Raw genomic sequence first — 19127 nt, forward strand, 5'->3', positions numbered from 1 at the left:
AATAAGCATAGAGAGTCTCAGATATATACAGAGGAAAACACTATAAGAGGATTAATGTATATCAATAGAAATTACGTAGACAGCTATGGGAGCGCTGTCCAATGGACAGATAAATTCCCCTCTCTCTCCCTTTATCCGACCTGCAGAGGCCTGCGAACTTTACACTTTGAATCTAATTAAAATAAGCTAAAATTACACACCACCAGAGAGAGACGGCAGAGAAGAGAGAGAGAGAGAGAGAGGAGAGAGAAGAGAGAGAGAGAGCGCCAGCAGACACAAATAGTCCAAAACAGGACTGTCAATAATGGAGGAAACCGGATTAAAGTCAAATTATGCAACCAGCTATGGGGCGCTGTCTAAGTCGAAAATAAATCCACCTCCCCTGTATCCAATCTGAGAAGCCTGAACCTTGAACTTGAACTCTAATTAAACGATAGCTAACATCACACACACACCAACCCACAAGCGCCGCCTCCCGACCCAGAGAAGAGACGAGACGAGAGAGAGAGATGACGAGAGAGAGAGAGAGAGAAGAGCACGCAGCGAATGGAGAGAGAGAGAAAACAAAGGAGACCACACACACACACACACACAGCAGCACACACACGAGGGCCCTGAGGTAACCTCTAAATCTAATAAAAGCAATAGAACTGGCTAATCCTGCATTAGCGCAGGAGAGCAAGTAGTTAAAAGAATATGAGTAACACTAGACAAAAAATAGGAGAGAGTTAGTAAAGAAATGAACTCTCCTGCATTTTTCTGTCCAAGTGCGGCAGTATTCCTAGCTATCACTTCGGGACGTGTATACAGGTATGAGTGTTTTTGCCTCAAAATACACCAAACCAGACCACCCATTTACTAAAGCCATTAATAGCATATCATATTACACTAAATTAATTATATTATGATTCTAAAGTGCATAATATTAAAATAGAGATATCTGATCGCCTCTAATTATAGAAACAAATCTATATTACAGAGCTGTATGTCTTAATATGAAAACGGCACCTTATGATATTGTCTTATATGTATAGTACTACTATAGTGAGGAAGACCCGCATGGATACTATATATATTAGTAACTAAGATATGCTCAGGGCATGAAGTTATACTGTTTGGTATTTTCTACAAATAGCTTTGAGCCGATACAGCCCTGTATACAATTTTATAGCACATTCCTCATGTCATACTGCTCATTGAACACTGTCGTTTTCATCATGGCTAGAAGATTCTTGTTTGAGAGACTGCGCAAGAATCTCACAGGACCTGCATTAGTAAGGACTTTAACACGCGATCAGCTGGACTAGACGGCTGTATTTGCCAGACGGCAAGTACCAGATAGCTGTCACCTCGCGCTCGAGAGAATAGGCAGCATAGCGCAGCGCCCCCCCGCGCTCTGTGACGTTCATAGAAGCAGTTTGAACCGCTTCTGGGTTTAAGATACATGTAGATGTCGAGAGTCCCAGTTGCAGCTCTCTATGTACCATGTGTTTTTTAATAGAACGCTCGTGTGTGTATATGGAGGCCGTAATAGAGCGAGGAGTATAGATATATAGACATGTGTATGGTAGATGATTCGCCTTCTCAAGAAGATACCAAGTAGAACAACATTAATTCAATAGACACAATAGAACCGTCAGTATCCCTCTATTCACTTCCTGTATCTATATGATAGATATGATTCGCTTACTTTATTTATAATGAAGAAAACATTATATGAATTAGACTTGTCGAGAGCTTTAAAGTGGACTATCATGTATATCTGGAATAACTATAAGCTGAAAGCACAGTACCAGGCTATATTAAGCCATTTGTATGTGATACTTATATTGATTCAGACAATACCAAATATGGTTCATTTGGGCACGTGTGAGCCATTATTCATGATCGCTCAATATGAATACTGTCTTGTAATAAGTGGGCTGATTCTGTGAGATCCCTCCAATGGTCTACAGCTGGATTATTAACTACAGGTCTGTCCACAGCGCGATATTCCAACGGCAATATGTCCGTCTGGACTGTTCTCCACTGATACGCAGACAATGTTCGAATAGCGCGTGTATAGCGCCACTGTATGTACGTCAGGTGAGACATGATCAAAGGATCTGTATCAGTTCGGTATCAGAATCCATTGTCCAGAGCACACTCTTTAAGAAGATTTGACTTATGTAGCTGAAATACATGATATACTGTGTTTTCTGACACTTGGTGAATGCACCTGCAGAACACCATAGGACTCGGTATTCATGTAGAAATACGTTACACAAAAGTGTATTGTGCGATGATTCAAGAGTCTCCCAAGCCTATAATAAGTGATCGTTACACTTAGATAACGTTGCTTAGGACTTGTCCTATCGAGCTATGGTACGCATGACCGATAGCACAGGCTTGAGGGCTCTAAAAGATTGTTTGATGCATGAAGTACTCGTGCAATGAGAAATATCAGCACATGTAAATGATTGACGTGTCATGACTCAATTAACTAAAGATTGCTCCAATCGTTTTTAATCAAGCATATTCACCTGGGACCGACATTAGATAACAAAAGAAAGCACAGGTATAACTCGTATATTTACTGTCGTATAGTTACATTAGTTAAGATCTATAATTTTATCTATTTGATCTGGTATCATACAATGTGATCGCTGGATAATTAGTAGTCATATCTGACACTTTAAATAAGAGTAAAAGGTATGCTCCGAGTATGAAACTGCACAGAGGATCGGGGTGTATAATTTTGTAGCCCAAATCATTAAATTCAAAAACCGGAGCACTAGTCTGCTAATAGATAACATGGCTATTATTCCATAATGTGCCTGCTTCTGCAAAAGTATCTCTCGCGACAATGTTATGCTAATTCTGAGACCAATAATCGCATTCAGAGAGATTTCGGTACATCTATGAGACACGAATGAAGAACAGAATGTTTGGGAGGATTGGTTAAGACACGAGCTGTAGTATATACTCAACTGAAGGCAATGTATGTCTGCAATTTAGATAGCGATGCACATTGATATGGGCGGAGTCAGCCTTAGCAATGACTGCTGCTAAGGGAACGTTTACTCTTGAAATACGAGTGGAACGGGTGTTCCCAGTCAGCGGGACGAAGGCAAACGAGACGTTTGTCAGACACAGATGGGTGCATGACCGCTGCCATCCTGTACACTGGATAAGACTTGCATTATTTTTATATTAATCTGTACCATAATGAAAGATAATGAAGACCATAAAATGGCGATACTGTAGGTTTTGTTGAGAAGGTTCTCCAAGTGGCAGGATAATATTTAATGATTTGGCACTTCGGTTGGTGTATAAGTAGATATTATCATTAATACATACACGCAGGCAGGAGGCAAAAACTATATTGCAAAACGATAATTAGGAAACAAGAGTGCTGTATAGATGTAATAAAAAGTAATATAAGAAAAGCCATATAGTATCAGTAATTTGCGAAAAATTCTTAAAAGAGTTTTGATATAGACGCTGTCCCAAAAAGAGATATTATATACATATAAGTATGATCGATAAAATATGAAAAAAAAAGTTAAAGGTAATAGTATGTCCAAACATTTTTCTTTTTTTTTTTGACATGCTAGCTAGTGAAACAAATTGTCACTTGTAATGTGAAAAGACGAAAACTATTGTGAAGCTTTATCAACAATATAATCAGTTCCATTATCCCTCATGTATCCAAACATCTAGACTGGCGGATTACTTGAAGCTGAATACTTAAATTCATCCCAACGATGAATGTCCATCATGCCTAACCACATGCATTACAATATGGCTTCTGCTCTCAAAGCCGTTAGTTACCGTTTGACGCATGAAGCGGATGCCGTGGCGCCGCCGCTCGTCCAGGATGCGTTTGAGTTTTGTGCACTCCGTAGGGTGCACGGCCTCTTGAAGGGGATCTGATCTGGGATCCGCTCCCCGATGATCTCCACGGCCCGGGGTCACACGGCTATCTCTACGGTAAGGGACAGGCACCATGGTGATCTCAGACCCAGGCCTCAGCTGCAGACGCGGAAAAGAGGATTAATTTGGAATATATCGTTTAATGTAGTTTGTAATGCTACTGGACAGGGAGTCTGAGCCAGACCAGAACCAGAAACCTGAAGCAGAATCAGACACGTACTGTACGAGGAATTTTACTTGGTGTCATGGTGCATACATAAAAGTAAAACAAACATTTAAAACACAGATAGAGAAATATTTTTAGATAATAAACAGATTATTGTGTACATTGTGTATCACCTAGATCAGGGTGTCAAAACTTTTTTTTCAGAGGGCCACCACACAGAAACAATATACGGAAGGGCTGGGCCACTTATAGAGGTGATTAATATCGCCTTATTAAGTTAAGGTTCTATAATTTGGCGGAACATCTATCAAATCGTCGTGTAACTTATTCTTGAAACTTGATGAAAATCCTTTTATTCAGAAACACCAACAGCCTAGAATCCCATCTCTTCCAGAGGCGTCTTCATTTATTTGTAGTTGCAGCTCTCATGCCCTTAAAACAGAAACGTCAGATGCCTTATCGTGAGAGGAAATAGAAAGGGTAGATTCAAGCTTGTTATGGTAAATAAAGTTAGTGGGTAATTATTCTGAAAAGTGAGGCACACAGAAATACTGCCGATGTCATAATATTGAATTAGTACAATATATGAGAAAGGTTTAATTTGTGCTGTTTAATTTGTGTGCCATATTTCATTATACTATTTGAATTAGCTGAGGGCCGTTTCAAAGTGTCCCGCGGGCCGCATTTGGCACCCGGGCCGTAGTTTGGACACCCCTGATTTAGATATTCACTTTAACTGTAGGTTATAGTTTCTAGAGATGCACCGATCCAGGGAATTCATATGACAGTAACGTCACTAACGACACATACAAGTCATCAGTGTGGACGTTTCTCAGCATGAGGTTAGGACAGATACACCCCCCTACGTTAACGCCTGCAAGTTGAAAAAACAAGCCATGGAGAAACAACCTCACATGGGAAACTTAAATCCTGAAACGATACATTGTTACCGTGAAAGAAGTGAAAAAGAAAATCAGAAAAATTCAGAACGTTCTGATGAATTCCAGTCATTGGCGATAAGAGGTTTGAAAACACACACATATAGACGCGCTATGTGCCAGTAGCGTTTAACAAGTAGGATTTTAATGAAAATGCTTGGGTTTAGGATGCATTGGACTGGAAACAAGTAGGACTTTGAAGATATTGAAATCTAACTGGAATCAAACTGCAAATGGTGCATCTATAGTTTATTCATTCATGCGTTATTTTCCGAGGGGAACATTGATTTACATAAGGAGAAGCAGACTCCAGTGGGATGCACGCCCGATGTAAAGTAAGTATAATTCCAGCTAAATGAGAATTTAAACTTCGAGGGGGTGATAATCGATGCTGTGGGATTTGATTAAAACTCTGGAAACAGATCCAATGAGGCGTAACGTGTACAGTCTGCTTGTAGCCACAGTATCCACCGAATGACTGCTTTCATGCATCTTTTGAATACCTTCAAATAAGTGGCGCATATTTCCTTTTAATCAGCTGTGTTTCTCCTCTGGTTCGGCTTGTCTTCAGACATTTTTCCGTAGGTGTTTCCGTGTACTGCAGCTACAAAATGCGTGTCGTGTGCATCCCTGAGGAGAAGGCGATCAAACCACGGCACTGACCCCAATCCATCAGCATCCACAGATAAGCTCAGAACATCACGGAGCTGGAACAATAGCTCGAGGAGGCAGGGATACCTTTGAACAAAATCTCTGAATTCAAAGAGAGGCTTGACTCACCGTATCTGCTGTTGAACAAGATCTGAACACACTCTCTTAGCGTGTTGATGTCTTCAGTTTCCCGGATAAAAGAATCCCATTTTTCTGCAGAATAGAAACTCCTGTCAATGCGTTACATACAATGAAAGAGAAACCTGCTTTTCTTTATTCAACTTTTGGAGCTTTAACATTCAAATGAGCTTCATTTCATTTAAGTGCTGAAATTAATCTTCTCCATCTACTCAATGTCAACTTGGGAAATAAGCGCAATCTTCTTATAGGATTACTCTTGACGCCTTAGTAGCTTAGCTGTTAATGGTTCAGGTTTATTATAGTTTAGCCTTTGTTTGGTAAACAATGCTTGGCTACTGTGTGTTAGTCTAAGCAGGGCACGGGAGAGCACGGAGGGAAATAAATGCACAAAAAAGTCCTCGGGGAAAGCAGATTTCAACTTCTAGCATTATTTAGAATATTCATTCATAACAAAAATATTACAGACAGACTTATTGAGAATTTGAACGGCTGATCCTGAAACCAGAATCCTTAAGGAAGCCTTATTTTTGGATAAAGATTCCTAAGATGTTATTTACTTTATTTGTGATAAAGACTTCATGAAAAAAAAAAAAACTTAATAAGAAGAATTAAACCAAATATAAATCTGCGCAAAAGTGATAAAATCATCACCTCTGAAGACTAATTATACTTTTTATATGTTTTAAAAATACAAATTGTTACATTACATTACATTTAGATGACGCTTTTATGAAATCAAATCAAGTTTTATTTATATAGCACATTTATAAACGATTTTTGGTCGAGCCAAAGTGCTGTACATATAATAAAAATAGCCTACAGTAGAGACACTTTACAGCTAATACAACAACACAGATTGTGCAGAATATCAGTTTGAGAAAAAATGACACCCTCTATCCTTAGACCCTCACATCGTACACGGAAAAACTTCCGGAGAAAACCCCACAGTTTAAAGGGAAAACTGATATTCAAAGCAACTTACAATAAGTGCATTCGACCAAGAAGATACAAACTTGAAGAAAACAGAATCATATAAGTACATCAGGTTTCATAGAGCCAAACATTTCAAGTGCTACTCAACTGGCTTTAGATAAGCCAGTCCTTTATTAGTATATAAGTGCTTTGTTAGTAATTATATCGCTCGAAGTGGAGTCCAAAGAGATGAGTTTTCAGTCTGAAGAAGATGTGTAAGCTTTCTGCTGTCCTGATTTCAATGGGGAGCTCATTCCACCATTTTGGAGCCAGGATAGCAAACCCACGTGTTTCTGCTGATGGGAACTTGGGTCCCCCTCGCAGTGCGGGTGCAGCGAGCTGTTTGGCTGATGCAGAGCGGAGTGCACGTGCTGGGGTGTACGGTTTAACCATGTCCTGGATGTAGGAAGGGCCAGATCCATTCACAGCATGGTACGCAAGTACCAGTGTCTTGAAGTGGATTCTAGCAGTTACTGGAAGCCAGTGAAGGGAGCGGAGGAGCGGCGTGGTGTGGGAACATTTAGGAAGGCTGAAGACCAGACGAGCCGCTGCATTCTGGATGAGCTGNTCTGTTTTAAGTTTCCTTCGTGAAAATAGAAACAGGTTGCACGATCAAAAGTCAAAGTCAACTTTATTGTCAATCTTTCAGTTTGTGTGTACAGACAGAGAGATCGAAATACAGTTTCCCACAATCCCGAATACAAAAACAAAGATATATAAAAAGACGTATGTATCTATATAGACACAATCAACAGACACATTTATACATAGCACACATTCAAACATCAATACAAGCACAACAATCAATATACACAAAATAACAGTCACTTCAATGTGCTTTGGTTGTGTCCTTTTTTGTGTCCTTCCAACCACAAAACCACTTTTACAACCTTAAAATGTACCAATCCTTTGATTTCTACAAGCTCTCTCAAAAGGCCGGACTTATACCTCATGCCGGTTACATCGTTGGTCATGGAAGTCTTTCTGTAGATGCTATAGTATAGTATAGATTTTCACATTAGATGTTAGCTTTCTGTAGCATATAATGTTACCCATAGCGTTTCTCAAAACTCATATGAGATTCAAGATTTCAAGATTTAAGGCTTTTATTTTCATTCGTACATAGCTACAGTGCAGCTATGTTGATGAGAATCTTAGGTCACAGGCTCCTCCAACAGTGCAACACAAAAAAATTAATAAGAGTGCAAGTAAATACAATCACATTACCAAGATATCTCCTCCCATTGGTAAATGTCAAGTCTATCTTAGAGAGAAAAAGACAACCTTGCCCGACCTGGGATCCATACTTCTACTTTTTTATATAGATATATATGTGTACAAAACAGGCAAAGTTGATTTGAAATAGCAATATGAGCCAGTGATTCTAGTGTATATGGTTTAATTAAGAAGAAATAATTAATCCCACATCTCTACCTGTCAAATAACATTAGATCGCAGCGGCATCCTTATAGTTCACATCAAAACTGCACATACAGAGCCTCGTCAGTGTGAAACAGCACTTGCAATTTCACAGATTATGCACAGGTGCTGGCAATCATCTAGTTTGATTACCTCTACAAATAGAAAGAGAGAACATTATAAGCTATAGGAGACCACATCAGGCACACAGTGCTGTTCATGAGTTAGAAACCATCTCCCACACCTGACGTGAAATCAACTGTTGTTAACTTTCACACTAACGGTACGTCCACACAGCAGCTTTGAAAAAATCTTGAAAATCTTGGAGCCGGGCGTGTCTGAGAGCTTGGGGATTTTTGCGAGCAACGCAAGTGCCAGTCAACTGTGACACAGTTGACAGGTTGACATTTTGCCACAAATAATTAGACGCCTATTCCTTAGTCTTTGTCAATATTTATTAAAATACTCATGTCTTTGTGAATTGGAACATCAAAAATAATACACAATTTGTTCTCAACACAAGACTTTGATTTCTAGTTTTTTCTTTAAAAAGTGACTGTTTTGTTCTGTAGTCGCCCCCACTGATTCAGCGCACAGCTGTATTTGATTATTTCTTCAAACAAACAACAAAGTTAAAAGGAGTTTTATCTACTTCACATTTTCGAAAAGTGAATGTTAAGTTTTGTATTTGCCAGAGACACCCAGGTCTCTCATGTTTTTCTGTGTTCTTTGAGAAGCCCAACCTAAACTTTAGAAACCTTCAAGTTTTTAGCCGTAAGCATTTGAATCCTCCATTTAAAATATGAAAATGGTTTTATCTTATATTTCAGGCATCTGTTCAAGATGTAACATATGTGAGTCATTGTGTTGAGGTTCGGATAGTTCTTCAAATGTAGTTAAGTAAAACAAATTATTTGATTACTCAATTGTCATATTTGTTTGTGGAAAAACCCCAATATCCATTATTCTGTGTCTAAAAGTCAGAACATTCTTCGTCCACATTCACCGTATTACCTTTTTTGTACATTCAACGTATTATTATGATGAATTGGAAATAACATAAACCAGATTACTTATTGACAATTGTTTAAAAGACCTTATGGATTTATTGTCAATTGAACTGAGCTCTTTGAATGTTTCCATGGAGGTGATTGACCCTGGATCTCGAGAAGACCTCATAGGCGATTACATTGATGTTTGGTAATTGTCGTATTTACCTGCTTCTTGAAGAACAACATGTACAATCAACTGATTTAGGGTGTCTCAAAGAGGGATAATCATGTCAGTGAATTGCCAGCTTGAGTTCCTCTCTGATGAGATGTTATCCTTTCTTCCACAGGTTGGCCTTTTTCTAACTGTGTGTGTAAGATGAGCGGCTTTGTGCAAGGAGTGTCTGTTTCTGCTTCAGTCTTCACTCTGGTGGCCATAGCTGTTGAGAGGTGAGTTTGTTGTTATTCCCATATTTACCAGTCTACTCTGTCTCCATTTCCCATCGCACATTTCCAGGGACACAGAACATAACCAAACATTATTTATTGTGTCTATTTTTTACTGCAGTGAGAGTTGCCAGACAAATGTTGTGGTACTTTGTATGATGACAATACAGATATATTCTATTCTAATATGGAACAGTTTTAAGGCCGGACAAACTGAGAAAAAGAGGACGATTTCCTTTTATTTTGGATTTTGAGAACTCAAAACGTTGAGAACAAAGTTGGATTACAATTTTTTCGGAATAAAATAAAAATATCTGGAATAAATGTTGAACCTTTGAGAATAAATCTAACTACTGCATTTATGAAATATATGAAAACTCAACTTTTTTCTCAACACTTAGATTTTTTTGACCAAACACAAAATAAAATATCTTCCCTTTCTCATTTATTTCAACTTATACAGTACCTGACCCCAATACTCTTCTGTGACAGAACATTTGAATATGGAAAATATCTCTAGTTCTTAGACGGGCATTCAACTTGATTTTAAAACCTAAATGATGAATGTAAAACATAATTGGAAAATAAAAGTATAAAGCAAGAAGTATTTTAGTTAAATATTCTTTTTGGTATATGTAAAGACATATATATCATATAAAACTAACTGTTGGGGAAATACTGAATGTCCTCTTCCAATATCAGAGTCCACATGATAACAAAGGTATCCCAACTGTAGCTGTGTACATGACAGGATGTGTGATTACCTAGAAGAGCATCAGGACTGTTTGAGGCATATGATAGCTATGTGATTAACATGATGATTCAGCCTCTATGGAGAGAGACATATGACAAGCATGCTCATTTCTGACGTGGAGCTAATCTGAAGTAAACATTGAATACTGCTTTCTATTCCTCCATCTTGTGACTGTGTAACTCCCTCTCTTGGATATCAGCATGTGAAGGACACTGTTCAGGAACTAGTTGATGCTCTGTATGTGATGACTACTTCCATTCTGGAGAGGATCACAAATATATGGATCCTGAGATTGAAGCTCAAGCCGGTGACGAGTGATATTTTCCTAACACTAACATTCAGCAATGCTTTTATCTTTAGGTTTCGGTGTGTAGTGTACCCTCTACAGCCCAAGTCCACTGTTCTGGTTGCGAAGGGGGCCATCGTGTTCATCTGGACGCTAGCAGTGGTTATCATGTGTCCTGCTGCTGTGGCTCTGACTGTGGATAAAGTTCCTTTCCACTACATGGTGCACAATAATGACTTCAACCAAACGGTCCCCCTGTACTCCTGCTACGAGAACTTTGCCATCCCTCAGATGAGAAAGGTTTACACAGCGGTTCTGTTTGCTCTCATCTACCTGGTGCCACTCACCGTCATCATGCTCATGTACGGGAGTATCGGATGCAAGCTGGGGTCTTCTGTGATTGCAAGAGCTGGCCAGCCATTGATCTCCCAGAAAAAGATCAAGGTGATAAAGATGCTCATCTTGGTGGCTCTGCTCTTCATGCTGTCCTGGCTGCCGCTGTGGACCCTCATGATGATGACTGACTACGCAGGCTTCGACCGGGACCAGGTGGAACTTCTGACCAGCTACATCTTTCCCTTCACCCACTGGCTGGCTTTCTCCAACTCCAGCGTCAACCCTATCATCTACGGCTACTACAACGAGAACTTTAAGAAGGGTTTCCAGGCTGTTTGCAAGTCTCGACCCTTCTGTTGCCTCATGCAGTGCCAGCTGTGGAGCAGGGTGGTCAGATGGGGGAGGAAAGACCAGTCTGTGCAAGCACCTGGTAGAGAGTGTGATTTCAGAGATGCCACTAGCAGTCACAATCGTCTAGTCTTGGGAGTGAGGAATCGAGTCCATAACGTCAACCAGCTGACTGAATCAGCCGAGGTGGATAAGAGTCTAAAGGTAGGGTCTGTGGTGGTCCACTCAGATAGAAGTCTTTCAGATCGAGGGTTAGAAATGGTGGCAGTACAAAATAAAGGAAGCAATAGTGAGGAGTCAGAGGGGGCAAGTCCACAGGCAGCTTCAGTGTATCAGGCGTGGGACATCTGAAGTTCACACTGTTACTCATAAATGAACCCAACAAAGCCATTGTATGTTGCATTGTAGATCCAAGGAAGAGACTAGTATCAATTGTCAGATTTTGAATGTGTATCGGGCCACTGTTTGGTATGATGGATACCCATTATGACACTAGTTCTAGGCAATGCCTCATCTATAATATTAACAATTTGAAAATTGCTTTATGGCCATGATCAGTCAATCAGGGACAGCATAGATGACAGCACTCGAGGTGGCACAATGTACTTTAGGGCGATTGTATATTTGAGAAATATTCCCTTACTGTAGATAAGCACAACAATGTACAAGATTCTCACGATTTAGACAGCTAAGCAAGTCCAAAAGTATTGTTAAAGCTAAAAGAAAGTTGGAGCAATATGTTGGTTTTGCACTTATTATTTCATGACAGTCATTTCTAGCCTAGTACTTTAAGCAGCTGTTTTTTTAACCAACATTAGAAGTATTCCCATTGGTCCAACATCTCATCATCCCGTAAACCATTGTTTGGATGGCCCATTGCTCTAGAATCACACATTCTCCTAACAAACAGAGACACATGGCTTCTTCTACACACTATGGTGAAGGCATGAACGATATTTCTCTGACTCTGAGTGTTCTATATTCTTACCATTATCCTAACCAATCTCAATCCTCATTCATAAACCTAACCCACCCAAATGAAGGTAGAGTATTATCAATATCCAGTAGTGGCAGTTTGGATAACAAAACAGGAATGTCCACTACTCCTTCTACTTTATATCAGCAATATTCTACTAAGTTCTAGACAGATTTTAATGTAGGACAAGGATGATCAGCAAAACAATTGACTGAGCAGAAGTGTGACCATAATGTAAGTCTTCACATGCAATGTCCAGTTAGTATTTATCAGGGGCTTGACGATTACAACGAGAAGGGACCTAATTAATGGCACGCTTGCATGTTTTAAATTGTATTGTTTAGTATGATGTGCTATCTAAAGCTAATTACAGAAGCGATTTGGTTTAGACAGCACTTTAATAGAGGCTACGGAGAATTGATTTTCTTAGACTCTGAAAGGCGTTCATTCTAAGCATCCGGACATTATGTGCAATCTTCTCATCATGGCACTTGTCATGTTGTGTGTTCATATTGTCACATTGAGTCGCCTCACACAGAAATGGCAGCAGAAATAGAACCCAAATAGAAACCAGTCAGACGGAAATGCAGCTTGTTTTGAAAATGCGTTGTGTTGTTCTTGACAGTGCTTTTATCATCAAGTGTTAACAATGATAGTTGGTTGGCTACAAATTACCTCAAAACTATCTTGACAAGGATTTTGTTTCAGTTATGAAGTACAAATACAAACAAGTACTATACTCTTTGAGACTTTGGGACAACGACAGTGGACCTATTCATTAATGGCTTCGTTACAGTTAATAAACCAAGCGGTCACTTTGGTCTTACTAGTTGCCTCTACAGAGGTCATGTGGAGTTATTGTAATTAACAACACAATTCATCTACCTCCACAACATTGCAGAAGAGTGAAACTCATTGTAAGCTCTCCTTACACTATTATAAAGGCAAAAGCTCTTGGTCAACTACCTCAATGTCTATAAGAAACACAATATTGTAAATAACCTCTACCTGACAAACATGATACCTTTACATTTTTTTCAAGTATTCAAAAAGCAAAGTCAGGATACATATAATTAAACATGTTGTTTGCAATAGAGAGATAACACAGTCGAGAACACCAGTCCGCCTTCAGCCTAATCGTTGACATGAAGTCATGTGACTGTGGTGTAATTCATTTATAACACAAATCATATCAATGGTATTAATAGGTGGAGATTGTCTTGCTGGACAAAATGTGCAAGTGCCATAGAGTATTTATTCTGCAATAATTCAAAATCCAATGGAGAATTCCAATAGGCTTTTTGTCGAGGGAACCAGGGTTACGGTAACAACCGGGTCAGCGTACTAATAAGAAACACTCAGTTCTGAATCTCTTTAGTGTAAAACAGATCTTATATCAGGGAAGAAGTTGTTGATACCCGTGGAAAACAAATGAATGGGTGGATGAAATAAACACACTAAATCACATTATCTTGGATTAAAAAAAACAACCCATAGAGACCGTAGGAGTTTGATTACCTTAAGGATCCCTCATGACGCAAATCTGTCTTCTATGGCACAAGAAAAAAGTTGCAAGGAAAGTTTGAAGAGGGCAATTTCACATTCAGAAGACACTGCATGGCCATCAAGAGACACGGACTGTCTGGAAACTAATAATACCTATACAGACACACAAGAAGACAGAAAAATACTGACATTATAATAGTTTGAAAAAGCCCATTGTACTTCGTAACATACAGAAAGAAATTCTATATAAGTCGGGCTATGTTTGAATGAGCATTTTCTTCTTCAATGCTTTTATTGTTGATTGTATTGTATACTTACTCAGATATATTTTCCGAAACATTATGACCATGAACATAAAAAACGAAGTAAGAACAGAATAAGAAACACTCACAGCGGTACAAATAATATAGTATCTGAATATTAAAATAAATATACTGTATGCAGGCAAAGACATTCCTTTCTGTCTTAAGATCAAAAACACATTTAAGGTGTTGTAACTATGGCTGTTGGATAAAGGGAAAAAACGACTTAGCATTAAATTAATCAATATCAGAAGCTATGTACAATAAATGTGTTCTTGCTTTAAACCCAAAGTGCTCTATAACATGTAGAAAACCAGAGATACCTGGCTCTAATCTCTCTGTGCGATGCAGCGTAATCTCCCGCCCAAATGAACTACCCATTTTCCTCTATGCACGCATCGAAAAGCATCAAAAGTGATACAGAGTTTGAATTATATTTGCATATTTTGGAGGCTGTGGCTCAGTGGATAGTGTGCTGGACTTGGAATCAGGGGGTCACGGGTTCAAACCCCACTGGAGTCAGCATGTCGTTGTGTCCCTGGGCAAGACACTTCACCCCAAATTGCTCCTGTGGGGATTGTCCACATTAATGACATGTAATCTAATATTTTCTCAACTAGACAACATGCAATGTAGTGAATTACTAACGTGCAGGTGTCTCACTGTGCCTTGATTTGGTAGTAATTGTGTCATTATTGAATTGTGTTTGTAAAACGGTCAATGTGCGGCATTATAAGCTTAGTTTTTGCTTGTGTGATAAAATGATTACTTTCCAGGTAAATATTGCCATTTACTTGCCATTAAGGTTATTTCTTTAAAGAGACATTATATTCAGTATACAAATAAAAAGCTGAAGAACTCGGATATGAAAAAGGGGTAATATTTGTATTGCTAAGCTGTCACTGTTGTGGTGTAACTTGAATGTGTTCCCGGGTTGTGTCTTTGTTAACATGTGCATTATTATTATTGTATATTTTAGCAGAACAATCAATCAATCAATCAATCAATCAATCACATTTATTTATAGGGGATTTACAGTATAAGGGATAAAACTGTCTTTAGATTTGCATTGGAAATGTGAAGCTCAGGTGTCAGTCACGGACAACAAGGCACAGAGTAACTTGTTATTACTTTTGAATTCATTTGAATGTATTACTGATATCAGCAAGTACTCAATGTGAATTATTTAAGTGGAAATACCATGAGGCCAGCTCTGGAGGAAACTAAATATGTGGACTTGAATACTTTATGTTTGTGGCTTGAAATGCAAAACCTTTAAAACAAAAGTGTGTAAAACGTATGCTTTTATCATGCTGTGTAACTGGCTGTATTTATGTTTCTCTTAATGTAATATGGTTCCATTGATATGTCTTTTATTGATATGTCTGTATTCAAGATTGCTCTTTGATGTTGTGCCCTTTAGTGGAAAATGTATGCAAAATGCTTTGGAGGAATGAAGAAGCCTCTTTGTTCAGCTGCAACCTCAAAGCTACCAGCAGCACTTTAGTTTCCTGTCCGAAGATGGAAAGATAATGGGAGTTAATTGTGTGTGATTGCCTTGTAATATCAACCTGAACAAAATATATATTTAAAACATGCTTTCATATCCGTTGCGGTCGACATTTCTGTATTTGTGTATAGCTGGACGCTAAACTGTGTGTTACAGTAATAGCGGCTAAATGTGAAATGCTCCTCTGGCGCGGTTATTATTAACTGTATGCTATTTGTTTATGTAATGCACATATTATGATTTGTATGCGTTTGCCAGGTTGTATGCAGCAATGTGTTCATGTTTAATCTGTGATGTTGTTTGGTTTCAAAATAAATGATTTCCTCAAAGGGCTTTCTGTTCTGTGTTCTGCTGATTATACGAAGAAGACACTTCAGAAACTCAAAGCTGGTGCCCGACTGCAAACCAGTTGCTCGTGTTTCCACTGCAGTTCTGCCGGCTCTCGGCCCTGAAAACTGCTCCAAATATCTTCTCAGGCAGCACCAAAAAACAAAAATAGCGAGATTAGCAATAACAGTTTATGGCGAGTATGATGAACAGTTGAAACAGAATTAGTGCCAAGAAAGAAAAGTGTCTCGACCACAACCATACTCATAAACATCACTCAGCATTAACCAGGCATACGTGTGACAAACAATTTTACTAAACTTTAAACAACCAGCTGTTTTTATACCACACCAGCAACACAATTTGTTTTGCTATCAAGCTAAGGGGCGGGTAATCTCTAAGCCGTTGACCAATCACAGCAGAGCCGGCCAGCTAACCAATCAGAGCAGACTGGGCTCTGGTTTCAGACAGAGGGGGAAAAGAGGTGCTGCAGCACAGGCAGAAAAATAAAGAGCTTTTTGAACATTAAAGCATCGAGACATGTCACAGTAGAGACACTACATACTGATACAAAAAATAGCATCATGGGGACCCTTAAAGTTCCTTAACACTTGACTAAATGCTCATAGTTAAATTCTACTGTTATGGTTATATTTGGTAGCAAGACAAACCTAAATAAGCTCTTTTAAATTAAATCACAGGTTCCATAAATCAATCAATCAATGTTTATTTTTTTATTTATATAGCCCAATATCACAAATGTTACATTTGTCTCAGTGGACTTCACAGTTTGTACAGAATATCAGTATGACAATACGACACCCTCTGTCCTTAGACCCTCACATCGTACAAGGAACAACTTCCAGAGAAAACCCACAGTTTAAAGGGGAACATGGGAGAAACCTCAGGGAGAGCAACAGAGGAGGGATCCCTCTCCCAGGACGGACAGACGTGCAATAGATGCCGTGTGTAAATCAAAGAGATAATACATTTTAAAGCGTAGGTAGACCAAATGTTTGGAAAGACCAAAAGTTTGGAAATGCATGTGTCTATAATAAGAAGATGAATCCACGAGGATGTCAACAATCCTGTGGGAGCCATCAGGGAAGCAGCATGATGAGAGTCAGGCAGGACCGCAGAGACTGGTTCAGCCACGACTCGAAGTCCAGGACTCAAATCCAGAACTGAGGACTAAGGATCCAGGACTCAGGACTAAGGATCCAGGACACATGATTCAGGATCCAGGACACAGGGCCGCAGCGACAGGATCAGCCTCGACTCAGGATCCCGGCGTAGATAGACACCAAAAAGAAATTTGAGGGAAGCTGGGTTAATCGGAACATGAGAGTACACAGGTACAAACAGACAGAAGGAAGAAGTAAGGTGTCCCCCGACAGTCCAAGCCTATAGCAGCAAAACTAACGTGTCTACGTACATGCACTCCCTTAGGATAGGTTGAGGGAAAAGGGTAGCAAGTAAGAAGTAAGGAACAGAGGTGGAGAGGCACAACGTAAACTGTATGTAGTGAAAATGAGTCTGAATCGTGCAGCTCAAATTATTTTTTTATGTGAACTGTTTTAGCCCCGTTAAATGATTTGAATCTAGAACATTTAATAGTATCTAACAGCAGAACTAGAATTGTAAACGACACCCAGCTTTATAACACTGTGTGACAAACTTTTGCTCCAAGTTTCATCAAAGCATGAAATGAACCTAATCATTTCCCCTCAGCTGGGCACATTTTCAGTTGAATAGAAGCTTTCTGCTCACTTTTGTACTCAGAGTGAGCGGAGATTGAAGAACTGCGCTGCACGTCAGGCGGACATTATATAGCTGAGAGTGTTAGCCCTGACTTCTGTGTAGAGCCTGAACGAATCAACTGGCTAGGTAAATGGACGGATGAATAGAATGAAAAGAATAATGTGTTATATTAAAATCTATTGAAAGCCTTTTGTTGCACATTTCTTTGGAGGATATAAAGATTTATCTCCAGGGTTCCTGCACCTTTCCTAAAGTTAAATACAATTAATTATCTTCAAAGTGCCTATTCAGTTATTTTCCAGCACCTGAAATGACTGCATTGTTAAATTAAACATAAAATATATGGAGAAAATCAAATGTGTTGCTTTTGTAAAACGTTGAGCTGTTGTATGGTGTTACATAACCTTCACAGGGACACATGTAAAGTTACACTGCAGCTCATCAGAAGTCATTCTGCCGAAAACAGGACTTGACAGCAACTATTTTGAGAAATATTCAATAAATTCTTGAACTTTTTACTACCCAAAACCAAGACAATAATCATGAACATTACATACTCACAACAAACAGTAACATAACAACCACAAAGCAACACAACATGCTGTAAAACACAAGTAACACGAACAGAGCTCAACAGGCGTCCCCATAGATTCCTGGTCGAAAACACTGAGGCCCAACGTCATGCACAAATTCAGACGTAAGCAAGGCAAAACTCGCATTCTGATTGGCTATGAGAGCTATGACACAACATCGGCACCTGTGGCTTCAACATTAGAGGGATTTACTCGAACCTCTGAAAGCCTCAGATCAGATTTTCAACCTGGAAACAGCAAAGGATGAAATCTAATTTGATAAAAGCTACAATGTATATCAGCTGCAAGTGAGCCAAAGAGTAGCAATGCAATGACATAAGTAGACTGATGGAAACAACCTTTGATATTGCTTTTATAAGTAGAAATATAAACTAAACTAAAGGATTTGCTGGTCCTTACAATCTCTAGACGTCTAGACTATAGAGAAGACCTTGAACAGCTCTGATATAACCCTTTGTCCAGAGGTGTGAAGTAGTGGAGTACAAATACTTCGTTACTGTACTTAATCTTTCTGGTATCAGTACACTCCACTTCTTATTTTTCTGACGACTTTTTACTTTGACTTCTTACATTTTGAACACAAATACCTTTAATTTATACTTCTTACATTTTGAACACACATACCTGTACTTTCTACTTGTTACATTTTCCAAACAGGCTGGTTCCTTTAGTTTGAATGTGTGTTTGGTGGCGTGATCATTATTATTTAGAGTCATTGCGTGCCTATTGATTTGAACACGATCCGTGTATCCATCATTTCCTGGTCTTCTCTAAAGAAGAGGGACCAATG

The 19127-nt window shown here is 39.0% G+C and overlaps 1 protein-coding gene across 1 annotated transcript; it reads left to right on the forward strand.

Annotated features, from left to right (window-relative positions):
* The first annotated feature begins 9395 nt into the window (after positions 1-9395).
* LOC104952992 (neuropeptide FF receptor 2-like) lies at positions 9396-11713 on the forward strand. The gene is made up of 3 exons (XM_010779908.1): positions 9396-9402; positions 9542-9641; positions 10753-11713. Exons 1-3 carry the CDS (start codon positions 9396-9398, stop codon positions 11711-11713), a joined length of 1068 nt encoding a protein of 355 aa, XP_010778210.1.
* Positions 11714-19127: the final 7414 nt, after the last annotated feature.

The sequence above is a fragment of the Notothenia coriiceps genome, unplaced genomic scaffold, assembly GCF_000735185.1.
Source record: "Notothenia coriiceps isolate Sejong01 unplaced genomic scaffold, NC01 NC01_scaffold00020931, whole genome shotgun sequence".
Lineage (NCBI taxonomy): Eukaryota > Metazoa > Chordata > Actinopteri > Perciformes > Nototheniidae > Notothenia > Notothenia coriiceps.